We start from the raw sequence: 12,923 nt of genomic DNA, 5'->3' as shown, positions 1-12,923 counted from the left end.
GTGAAGCCGTGTACTCGAGCACCCGGCGTGGCATTGAAAATTGCTTGAAACATTGATTGAACTGGCGTGACTATTCTACCTTCAAGTGCTTATAAAGACATATCACACTACTGCATTCTTTTCCCCAACTCTTAACTGTGAAAGCTGCATTTGTGCATTTATTTTTTAACAATTTTAGCTCCGAAAATGGCACACATCAATGAGCCACACTCTTCCAGTGGATGATGAGTTCCTTTATTACAAGGAGCACATGGCACTGTCACTTATTTTGAGTCAATATCGCATACAATGCTCTGCAGCTGTGATATTTACTAGAGCACCACATTTGTATTAATCCACAGCCGAAAATAGTCCCCGGCAAATGTTTTCCTGTTTGAGTAACATTTTCTAAGAGCTACAGTTCGCTGCTGTTTCAAGCCTTTATGTTTAAAAATAAAGTGTATATTTGTGAGTAAATATTGACGGTAATAAGAAGGAATGAGTGGGCATGGAGCTGGGTGAACAGAGAGCGTGGTGGCGTCAGAAAGTGTTAAGAGACAAATTCTATCATTGTTGATTTTGGTCTTTTCATGGGATTTGGCAGACAGAGAAATCTGTGGTGTGCTGGATAGTATTGATAAAAGTGTGGTTCCCACAGAAGAAAATATGTTTTCTTTGGTAATAATAAATAGAAGGGAAAGAATGTTTTTAATTATTTATATCAGGGCAACTTTGTCTCCCAGTTTTCCTTTCTCCTCACTTCAATTTGTCTTCTGCACCTTTGGATTAATAGATAATCACTAAAAACAAATCAGTATTGACGATCTCCAACGCCTTTGATCGAAGTCAACACCCCATGGTCACTCGAAGGTTCGCTACCACAACAACTCCAGACTAAAAGGAACTTTATCCCTTCAAAAACACTATATATAATATGATAAATGCCTAAATACATCAAATGAAACATTGCAAGTTAATTGATTAACAAAGCTGCTCACTCATTTATCATTTACGCAAGAAACGCATTGCCTGTCCTTGCCTCACTTTTATAGATGCTCCAGTGCTCACACTTTACATTTCATGGTTTCCGAGGACGTGAAATGGGCTCCTCGGGCCGTATGGATGTGACAGTTCATTGCTGCAGCTCTTTTGTAGGAGAGGGGGAGCCATTGTTGGACACCAGCGGCTCTTGTCAGAAAGGCCAATTTGATCCTTTGTTTGTTTTTTCCAGCAAAGTCAGACAATTACAACATCGGAGAGAGTCGGCGGCAATGAATGTGTCAAATCAGTCATCTTCTGCGGCGCGTAACACGTCACAACAGGGAGTTCGATAAGCCAGACAAAATGACAAAAATGCTTTCAAAAGCATTCATTTCTGTATATGTTGTTCACCATGTGTGGTGCCTTTGTTCAAATCAATATCGCTTTCGCAGCAAAAGTAACTATAATCCATCTGCAAATGACTTTAAGTCTCTCTCTCCACGTCTTTAATCGGGATTCACATCTCTGCATTGAATGAACGATTTACAGATTTGCATACATATGTAAACTGTTCTTTTACACTTGACTGACACACCGCCTCTCTCATTTTGCTAAGAAATGCAAACATCTCTGTTGGGACCTAACCGTTAGGACTACACAATGCGGCCTACAGAAGCCCACACATGCGGCCAGGACAAAGGGACAAAGGGGATTAAAACTACACCGCCATTTTAGTTTCACTTCTCACCCAGGTGAGGAATGTGACGTCACAACGGGCGCCCCAGGGGGTCCCCTGGAGCGGCCTGAGCTTTATAAACCGAAGCCGCCCGGAGAACGCTCTCTTATTCACTCTTACTCTCTGGCTCCCACTCCTACCCGGGAGCTGGTTCCAGCGCTTCCATCGCAACACCACGTTGCCACGGGAGGCGACCCCTCCACCAACAGGAGGTGGACACGGCCCCGCAGCGCACCGCTGCAACAAGAGGAACCAAGCCGGTTCCTGCCGTCCAGCTACCAGACGCTGTCTGAAGTAAGCTGACCAAATCGCCAAGCCGCGATTATATCGCCGTCCGTGGAAGAAAGAAACACGGACTGTTTTCTTTATTTGAGTTTGATCAACGAGAGGAAACCCGCTCCGCTCTCGTCTGGACGAAGCCGACTCATCACGTCCACCGCTGACGCCGGGGACTCACGAACCACCGCCGTTACGGAACGCCGTCATCGTCTTACGCAACGATACCAGTAAGAGGCTATCAGTCTGGGCAGAGACATAAGTGATAGTGTAGGATATGCTTGTAATTCTTGTTAATGTGTTTTAAGTTCTGATCGCGGACCGCCGAGTCCGTTGGTTCATGTGCTGCTGTATTTGAATGCTGATATCGCCGCTGGGTTGATTTCTGTAACAGTGTTTTCGACTAACCTCCGCCATATTCGCGAGCTCAGAAAGCCTCTACTATCAGTTAAAAGACCGGTCTCGCGGAATAAACGCCAGTTCATTCACGCGAGCCCGTGTGATAACGGCACGCTGTCTGTCCCTCCGAATATCGCTCGCGCATCCTCTCTCTCTTTGTTTGTGCCCCGCTAACACACACACACCGCACACACGTGTCCTAAGCCAGCTGTTCCCGGCGGGCGCTAGGGACATAGCTACATCTGGTGGCTACATACGGCTATCTCTCTCTCTCTCTCTCTCTCTACTCCGTCAGACCTCAGTGGCTCCGCCCCTGACCGCTGCGAGGAATAGCTCCACCTCTCTCTCTCTCTCGCTACTCCATCAGACCTCAGTGGCTCCGCCCCTGAACGCTGCGAGGAATAGCTCCACCTCTCTCTCTCTCTCGCTACATCTGGTGGCCGCCCATAGCCATCTCTCCCTCTCTCTCTCTCCCTCTCTCTCGACACGCACACACACACGCACATGCACACGCACGCGCACACACACACACACACATCCTTTGTTTAAGCTTAGCTTTGTGTGTTAGGTAGTTAGGTAATAAGGCTTTGTTAATTGCAGTGTTATTGATTGTGATCATTATAACTGATTTTAATAAATCTTATTATATTATAACTAGCGGTCTCTTGTGCTTGTTGTGTATATGTCACTGGATAACAGCAGGTTGTGAAGGCTAGTGCTTGAATTTCACGCCTTTTGTTTGTTCGATTGGTTTTGTACTCCTATGCCAATGATCACGATGATTGGCATGTGAGTATAAAACCTTTATATTGAGACTGAATACAGTTTTAGGTTATCTTTTCCCTGATCCCAGGGTGGTGCCCCGTTTATTCATGATTATATCATGATAATATATTAAATATAATTATTAATACCGATAATCATATTGATATTGATAGTTAACTGTTGATAACCAAATCTGCTCCTGCTACAACCCCAACATCTCAAACACATGTTTGTTCTGTCTCCTCCAGCCTCTAGACTTTGAAACAAAGAGCAGCTTCTCTCTGAGAATCGAGGCCACGAACAGAAACATCGACTCCAACTTCCTGAGCTTGGGCCCGTTCAGCGACACGACCGGCGTCAAGGTGACGGTGGAAGACGTGAACGAGCCCCCGGTCTTTTCCACGCCGCTCAGCAAGATGGTCGTCTCGGAAGACGCCAGGGTTGGCACCTCGATCGGGAGAGTGTCCGCTCATGACCCGGACACGTCCAACAACGGCATCAGGTAGCGATTTCTCCACCTGTCAATACAATATGTGAAACATCTCCCATGTAACAATTCCAGAGCTGGTTGTTAGAGAACAAATGAGCTCCTCGAATCCCAAATAAAGCTCCCAAATCAAGTAAAGACAATGGCTGTGTTCGTGATCCATTCAGCTACTCTACATTATCTGCAAACACAGAATCCAAAGACCCAAGATAGCCCCCCATGGGGGCTGTCGCGAAGACAATGCCAGATGGCGGCAGGGCCGAGGAGTGCAGCATTTGCTAAAAGTGAAATGCCATGTTAAACAAGAGAAGGGCATTCCTGCAGGAGGGTCGAGGCATCTGTGACTCCAAACAAGCACTTTGCCAATCTGTGCGGCGTCGCTCTCGAGAATCTCCACCCATTTTGCATTAATTGAATGAACATTGTGTGGAATTCATGCTTGGCCTGTTAGGATTGTTAGTAATCTTAATCAGAAAATCAAATTACGACACCATTGTAGCTGTAAATTGCCTCTTTTTGCTCCCATGACTGTTATCAGCGTCTGCAATATATTTCACTACATCTGTTGGAATTAAAATTATTGTGGAACTAATGCATCCACAAGAGTCAAATTACATTGCAATAATACCCTTTGGATGTAGGCTAATTGAAGTTGTAATTTTCTCTAGAAATACGAGTTGCCGCGTATTGAAAGGGTTTGATCAGTGCTGTGTGCCGAGGGCCAAGCAGACAAGACCCCAATTTGATCTACATTTAATAGCATTTTGTTACACTCGTGCTATGAACAAGGTTTCACGCCGCATTTCTGAATTTAAAGTCTGCACTTTTCTGAACTGTTTGTACCCTTTTGTCGATTGGAAAACATCTGATATGTTCTATAAAATAAAAACAACTCATTGATGATTGATTTAAGCTCTCAGCGTATCAACTGGAAATCTTCGGTGTGATTGCTGCACAGTTTGATGGAAGAGAAATATCATAATCTTTGAAGAAACACTAAAATGTCAAATCAATAATACTATCAAAAAGCTATTGTTTTTTTTTAAAAGTATGTGGGGTTTGTGTTTTTCCGTCCAGGTACTCCATCGACAGAAACACAGATTTGGAGCGCTTCTTTAACGTGGACGCCCTAAGCGGCGTCATCAGCACAGCCAAGCTTCTGGACCGAGAGGCCAACTTGATCCATAACCTCACCATCTTCGCCATCGAGAGCCGTGAGTTCACTTAAAGCATGCACTTCCTTCTTTAGTGGAAGGAATATGCTACAGTTGTTAGAATGTATGGCTAACTGCCTTACTACTTACTACAAGTATACTTCCAATAAGAACTTTGAGGAGAGAAATCTGCCCCTGGGGCTCAGCGAATGGTCAGTTTTGTTATCGTAAACATCCATAGCCTTTCTGTGTAGAGGGCAGGACAGTTGTTCGGGTTGCCGTAGTGACGTCGGGGAGTGACCTCCATGCGTCGGCGAGATGCTGACTCAGGGGGGGCCATCTCACCCACGGGTGAACTTTATTAATGTGATGTGAAAAAGCTCTGCCTGCCTTTTTGTTCACCTCTCAAAGGCTGGAAGGACACAAGTGCCTTTTTAATCCGGCCTTCCTATCATTCCACTTCCATCACGCAAACACAATGGGCGACAATCATCAGCTCACAATCCACAGAACGCTCCCGACAGCTGCGTCTCATCAGCATAAAGTAAAAAAGACCAGCAGCCTGTCAGCCTGGCAGTTCCTCTTGCTTTTACATCTTCACAGCCAACTGAGAAAAAGAAGCATTCGTTTTTCTTCAAAATCTTTTGTCATTTTTCTTTTTTGCTTCAAAGATTTGTTTTTATTTACATCCAACAGCACACAGACACCACTTGGTTGATTCCCAAGTGTGAGCGCCTGCCTGATATAGCAACAAAGAGGAGGCAGCACGTAATAATAGCCATATGAAATGTCACAACAGTCCCTCATGCATGAGGTACTGGCATCTGACACGAAGTGACACCCGGGCGCCGTATCCAGCTGAAAACATCTTTGAGTTTAAGGACTGGCTACAAAAATCCACTGGATCGCAGTATTTATAGTAAATATGTTCTTTGTAACTCAAGAGAGTGCAGAGGCTCTTTTGTTGGGGGATTTTTCGAGCCACAGTCAGTCACATTTCATCCGATCTGGTCCGACCGCGACACTGACAGGAAGCCTGTGGCCCCGAGGCACCGCGCGTCCTTTTTATCGCCATCAAATCAGCCGCGCCGAATGTCAGTGCGTCATCTCTGGCCCGGCATGGCGGCGACGCCAGGCTTAATCATCATCTTGCACTCAGACGCAGCCATTTAGCCATCAGTGTGTGTCAGGCAGACAGAGGCGTGAAGCCCACAGTGCAAGATGGCTCGTCCACGCACGCAGCCCTTCCCCCCGACAACAAGCCGCCACCGAGCGTAATCACTTTGGCTGATCCGCGAGCGGAGTGGGTAAGGACGCCAGCTGTTGGAGGCGCGCTGCATATTTCATTGCAGCGGCACTTTCCCTCGCCTCCTCCTTTGTGATTAATTAAAACGCATGAGAAAGATCAATATTCCATAAATGGGAGTCGAGCGCAAGGAGGCAAAAAGGCAGAATCAAAGTGTTTAAAAAAGGAAAAGTTTGCTGAAAAGCTCTGACGCCAACGATGGACTGACTTCTCTCTCTTTCTCTCCCTTCAGAGGACCCCACCCAAATTGGAAAAGGCATCGCTCTCATCACGGTGCTGGACATAAATGATAATGCCCCGGTCTTTGCCATAGAATATGAAACCCTCCTCTGTGAAAACACCATGCCAGGACAGGTAAGACCCAGAAATCTGTCTCTGCAGTTGGTCTAGCTTCCCTTCCCTTTTTCCTCTCTCCACGCTCGCTTGAAGTTTGACTCACAAAGACAGCCCGCTGACTCTCAAAGCCATTAAAAGTCTTTCATGTTCCTCAAAACAGGTTCACCGTGCACATCTCCACTTCACAGGTTGAGGTCATCCCAGGGAGACGGCATCATTAGTATGAGACACATCCTTAAGATTTAATAGCAGGTGTAGGTGTTATCATTCATTAGAGATGTTACTCTCATCCCGCTCTGTCAAAGCTGACTAAATTAATGACAGTGCTTGACTCTGCCTGTGGTCTTAATCCACAATAATATCACGCTGTAATGTGATACCTCATGATGGGACGGATCGGTGCTCCGCCGCGGTTTGACTTTCCATTCCGAAGCTTTGTGTAATTAGACGATCGCCGCAGAGAGCAGCGGGGCAGGGCACGCATCAGGAAATCTCCAAAAGGGGACCCAGAGAGATTCGAGGGCTTGGAAGATTTGGTGATCCGGGGAAAAGAAGGAGGGGAAACGAAGCCATAGCCATGCATCTCATCAACCAACTCCCCCCTCCCCCTGTGTTCAGCATTTGGCCTCATTGTTGGTAAATGACTTGTGTGTCTGCGGCGGCGATTCGTCTGCTCTTGGCATTTGGAAAATACAATCAGAGGCGATGTGTAACGGAGGCGTGTAGACCTGAATAAGTACAATTGATCAGAATGATGCATCGTATTGGAAAATGGCTATTAGGCCCTTTTAAATATGCTATTTGCATTCATATATCGGAGTTGTTTGTCAGCGTGCTCGCAGGAGGGTGAACAAATTTCATTTGCAAAGATGAGAGACTATATTTCATGTCTGCCTCTATTTTTTTTTTTTCTGTGTGCATGGTGCTTGACCACAATATGTAGCCTCACAGGTGGAATTATTGCTGTGTTGTATTTTTCAGTTTGTCTTTCAAGTGTTTTGCGCAAGAAAACAAAAAAACAGATGAAGGTTCAATACATACAATTCAACCTACCTTAAGGTATTTTAAGATATTCCTAAATCTAAATTTTAATTAATCCGATTCTAGCCTGAGGGCCTGAGTATTTGCTAGAATAAACATTGCCTCTGCTTTAGTTGCATCATTATTGAAGAATGCCTTTCTACCACGGCTGAATGTCTATTTTTGGTTAATGTTGCTGCCCCTTATTTTGGGATTGTTGTCGCTCAGTAATATTAAAATTACAACAACCCGTCAATACACCCTTAACTTCAAATTCAACCGATAATTTGTACATGGCTCCCCACTATGGCCTGATAAATTATGGCACAGAGCCTATGACAATACTGAAACAAAGTCATTCCCCGGCAATCAAACCGGCCCCTAGGACATAGCAACAGCCACGGCCCATGACAGCATCATCAGCAGGAAAAGGTACAGCAAATCTGTAATTACTCAGCCGCGGCAGACAGATTGCTTACTCAATGCCAGCGATAGCTGAGCCGTGAGGTCGCCCCTAGGTGTAGCTGGGAGCTGCTCTCCTGTAAAGCGAGGAGCTGTCGGTGACGAAGGCCTCTGTCCTCATCCACCCGGCGAGAAGTCGTGTCGCATTCACACTCCATACGGTCTCAAAGTGGTGCAGTCATCTGCTACAGCTGCAAACTGCAACATGCTAATAGTTTGTGGGTTGAAATGGTTTTAAACTGAAGACAAATGGTCCAGAGAATGACTACATTTAGAGAATGAAGAGCTGCACGTGGGCATTTAATTGTCTTGGAAGTAAGTTTGTTAATTAGTTAGTTAGACATCAAGTGCAGGGTTTTAAATATAAATGCAAATCTGGAAAATCATTATAATATACCACTGGAAACAAATATCTCTTTCTCTCACGTTGTATATTGATGGAGAAGAGAAATGTGAAATGTGATTTATCACAAGCAAGAACCAGGTCTTTATTATGTTTTTCACATGTGAAATATGAAAGAAATCCCACATCTTTATGTAACTTTATGACAGGTGAAATGTTCTTTACATGACTTCTTACATTTCAGATGCAAAATATTTCAAAACCCCAGGTTTGGATTGAAAATTATTATCAAATATAGAAAAGAACTGGGTGTAAAATGTGTTTATTGTTAAAGAAGAATTTCATGTGAATATTATACACATACACGACATCAGCATGTGCTTTTAAACCATTTCAATGAGCCCATGATATAGTTATTCCATCCATGATATATTTGAAATCAGAGGCCGATATCATGAATAACTTACAGTGAAAAACATGTGAACTTATGTTTCACTTGTGAAATGTGCTTCATCGTCTCCTTCACCGTATTGTTAGACAGAACGACTCCTACAGGCAAGAAGTGTTTGTTCTCCGTCTTTTTTTTTTCAATAATTCCAATTTCCATTAAACTCCGTTCAAATACAGCCGTCTGTTTAGCCAACGCTGAGGCGCACCACAGGGATTGCACCTTGAGACTGAATAATGAAGGCAGGCAAAATGGAAATTTCGTGATGAAATTTACACCCAAAAACACATCCAGAGCAAAAGGAAGGAGAGAGGTTGACATTTGAATGGGAAACCCTGCCTGAATTACAACGAGGTGTCGGCTGTCTGTTAGCAGGCGGGCTGCGTGGACTCCTAACCTGTCAGATGTGTGCTCCACCGTCTCACTGATTCCTAATTAATTAAAAGGCTCCTGTTGTGTGCTGTATGTCCGGGTGTAACGGCTACCGGTCGGCTGCACTAACTGTGTTTGCTTCTCTGTAATGCTTTGTTAAAAAAATCTCCGGCCGCCCACTGGCTGTCACGCCCATTGGCTTATTCACAGCTGCAACAAAGATGAAATAATAACATTTGCCAGTCGGGGCCGGGGTCGACTCTGTGGCTCTGCAGCACAGATTAACAGGGAGTGCAGGGATGGAATAACCTGCCATTTTTCAGGCCTAATTAAGGCCGTCTTGTGGCACCGACTCTCTCCGGAGACGCCACTTGTTACGGATCATCGGTGCGTCTGTCTTCTGCCATAATATTAATTGATATTATGATGGGGTTGGAGGGGGCAGGGGCAGTGGTGGGCGGCGGGGGAGGGTGGGGTCACGTTGTACAATCACTTCAGTGTAAGCGTTGCATACACGAGTGGACTTGGCATTCTGCTGCCCCCAATCTGCTCCCCTGCTCCCTCCCTGCACTCCTGCAGCATCTCTGAGGAGGCGCGGCGTCCTCCAGAGATTCATTGAAGAACGGGGGGGAGCGCGGAGGGAGAGACGTGAGGCAAAAGAGACATTCTAAATGCGTTCAACAAGTCATAACTGCCAATCCGAACACCGACATTCGCCTCCCAAGGATTAAAAGAAAACGTCAACATAAAGCATGATGCCACACACCCGTCAACATGGTTTTTATATATCTATTTGTACGTAGACTTGGCATGTGTTGAAAACCCGCGGATATACACAATAAGAGACTTTGAAAACTTCTGGCCAGGAACACTTCTAGCATCTCCACCTCCGCCCCGATCAAAAATTACTCCACTTAGCACCTCCTCCCGACTGTCGGCATCAATCACGCAAACGTCAAGGAGCTTCTTCACACCATTCCTGTCTTCATCCAAATTATCAGGTTATTATGAGTGTTGCGTGAAGGTGGGAGATGAAAACAGAAATGTCAGAGCGCAGAGGGACGCGGGAAAGATTAGCGTGTGGCGGCGTACAGCGTGTTCTATTAAAAGTAGACAACGTTTCATCCCGGATCTCACCGGAGATCATGGCAGCCTCGGCGGTTTGGGCCTGTCAGGATCCGGCCAACAGAACACGTGTTATGAGGAATCTCGGCAAATGATCCAGATAAGTGACGTGAAATGAGGGAACCGGCTTATAAAGAGGGAGAGATTGAAAGATGACATTTGTTGAAAGGCACGTACGCTATTACAGAGTGTGTGTGTGTGTGTGTGATGATGATGACAGCATGGCGGGATGTGTGAGCGGCGTTGATCCATTGCCACAAAGTTACAGGTGTTGCCATGGCAACGACTGCCACCTACTCGATGCAACGCTTATTTATACTCTCAGTGCAACTTTTTCAAAGTGACTGTCTTGATTTTTCTCGCATGCCTTGTTGACTATTGGGTAATTACACGTTTAATGCAATATTAAAACACAGACGTGAAGGAGTGCGTTTTTTAAAATGCAGCGCAATGTTTACTCTGCTGGTGTCAAAGGGGGAAGTGTGTTTCAAGCTCGTTATCCCTCACATTTTTCACACACCAAAGCCTCGCCGTCTAGCCATGCTACATTAGCTGACATCTCTTCCCTCATTATAGAGGCCACTTCTCTAACTTCTAGCTCTCCAGTGAGAGTTTGAATCAGCACAGACACACCAGAACTACAATGGGCTATGGTCATTGTAGTTCAGGGAGGGTCTTTGAAGGTTCAGCTCAATCAAGAAACGTGTCTCCCAGTAACTGTTGCTGTTCAGTTGGTAAAAGTATCACGGTTTGATAGCTTACCCATTTTTCCTTTAATAAAAAATACCACAACTATATGAAATACAGGCCAAGTTAGAATCTTTTATTCATTTTTTTTTTAAATGTCAGATATTATGCTAATTTTCAGGTTCATACCTGTATTTTTTGTTTCTACTGAAACACATTTACATGCTTTAATGATATGGGGATATTTTCTAGGCAACAGCTTGGAAGGAAAATAAGTCAGGATTTCGCTATTAGGGCATTTAACAGCGTTTAGGACCCAAAAGTGCTGCAAAGTGCAAGTGTTCATACGTAGAAGTGGATTCACCTTTAAAAAAAAGCTCCACTGAGGCGTCTCTATCTCGTTGCATCACATGAGCAAGCTGGAAATTGTAAGTCCTCAGTTTGGCCACTATAAAGTTTGCTACAAAGCCTGGGGCTCGTCCTTGGGGATTTTAAAGCCATCATACAGAAATCGTTAGTTTTAGGCTTTGACACCCTGCTCACACTTGTGATTCTTCTTTTTAATGATCATGTCATTATTTTTTATTAATTTAGAGTTAGACTCCACTTTATTGTGCGCAGAATACAGGTACTGATGCATTTGCTGTAAAGCATTAAAGATGGGCCCTTTTTTCATAATTAGACTGCAAATCCCAGGTGTGATAATTATAAGTCTGGTGTTAACTGTTCGGTCGACAGTGCCAGCACTTACTTACTTCCTCACCTCATTAAAGTGAGTATAGCCCCTTTTGTTATAACATATATCAATGGCAACACGTATAAATGTAAAACTAAAGCTCTGTTCCCTACTCCTTCCAAGCTGGGGGGTCAGGACTTCCCATAGGATAAATCCCAGGACAGGATGGTAAAAAACTAGACACGCCCCGATCGAAAGCAGACGGTTTTCAGTGTCATATTTCTGATTATTTGCCGGTCACATTTACAAACATGATAGTTTTACATCGCCGCACAGCAGCACTGCTAACAACCAATTTTGTAGACAGTGCTTTGTTTTAAGATCACGGTGAAAAAATGTCTTAGCACCGCATTTATACCCTCGACTAGTTTTTCCACAATTTGAAATAATTCTTTTATTTATTGTGTATTGTGTCCAAATGCTTTCAACACACAGCAGATATCCTTATACTTGAAATAAAATTTAGTTAACAATCTTTGCAATGGAGCTGTTTGCATGCACGCCTCTGTTGTTTGCACATCCTCCTCCTCCAAAGCCACAAACTGAGACACCTTTGTCCTTTTATATCCTTTTTGATCTGATGTGCAGCCATGCGTAAACTCAAAAAACCCTTTAATTCTGTGATTCATAGGCCTCCTCAGTCTTGGCTTGCGACAGGCACCAGTCTGCCGCTGCCGTTAATGTCTTTCAGCCAGAATTTATGTCTACATCCATGCCTCTCTCCTCCTGTCTGCTACTCAACCCATTAGAGAATTCCCCACCAAAGGTTCTCAGGAACGCCTTGCATCAGAGCCCCACTAATGAAAGGCATTATACATTACAAAGTGTTTGATTTAAGGATGATTTACAGTCCTTTCCCTCAGCAGAGGGGAATGGAAACCTTACCCGAGATAAGCTCCAAAAATCCATCTGAAATATTCAAAGGACATCAAAGGGTTCAAATTGTGTATAGGATTCATCGTCGGTGTAAGAGCCACAAAGCGAAGGTTTCCATCTGATGTGAAATTTCCATAACAGAGTGAGAGGCATGTGAGTTATTATGATCCGGGAATCAATGGCAGCTTTCATGATATGCAGGTGCTCGCATGTGTAGGTGCTCAGCGGTTCTGTCACTGATGTGGTGTTGACACAAACATCAATTCTGTCTGTACATACAGATAGCCCAAATGTTGTTGAACTGGAGCAGATAACCCCCCTTTTTTTGCATTTCAGCTCCACACATAAATTCCCCTTTTGCTGCAATGCCAAACAACACAGGGAGGGAGGGGGGGGGCATACTTTGTGATTACTTTTGCTGATGTAAGAGAAACT

At 44.5% G+C, this 12,923-nt stretch overlaps 1 protein-coding gene across 1 annotated transcript in view; it reads left to right on the top strand.

Annotated features, from left to right (window-relative positions):
- LOC311029235 (cadherin-7) overlaps positions 1-12,923 on the top strand; it is an 82,916-nt gene that overhangs the window by 56,171 nt on the left and 13,822 nt on the right. Inside the window, exons 7-9 of the mRNA XM_084034277.1 lie at positions 3,385-3,638; positions 4,701-4,837; positions 6,316-6,437. Of these exons, the coding sequence (XP_083890403.1) occupies positions 3,385-3,638; positions 4,701-4,837; positions 6,316-6,437 (513 nt within the window). The remainder of the gene's footprint in view (positions 1-3,384; positions 3,639-4,700; positions 4,838-6,315; positions 6,438-12,923) is intronic.

The sequence above is a fragment of the Eutrigla gurnardus genome (assembly GCF_963514095.1).
Source record: "Eutrigla gurnardus genome assembly, chromosome: 18".
In the NCBI taxonomy this organism is placed as follows: domain Eukaryota; kingdom Metazoa; phylum Chordata; class Actinopteri; order Perciformes; family Triglidae; genus Eutrigla; species Eutrigla gurnardus.
Note: the sequence above shows the minus strand (reverse complement) of the source record. Positions and strands in the feature narration are given on the sequence as shown.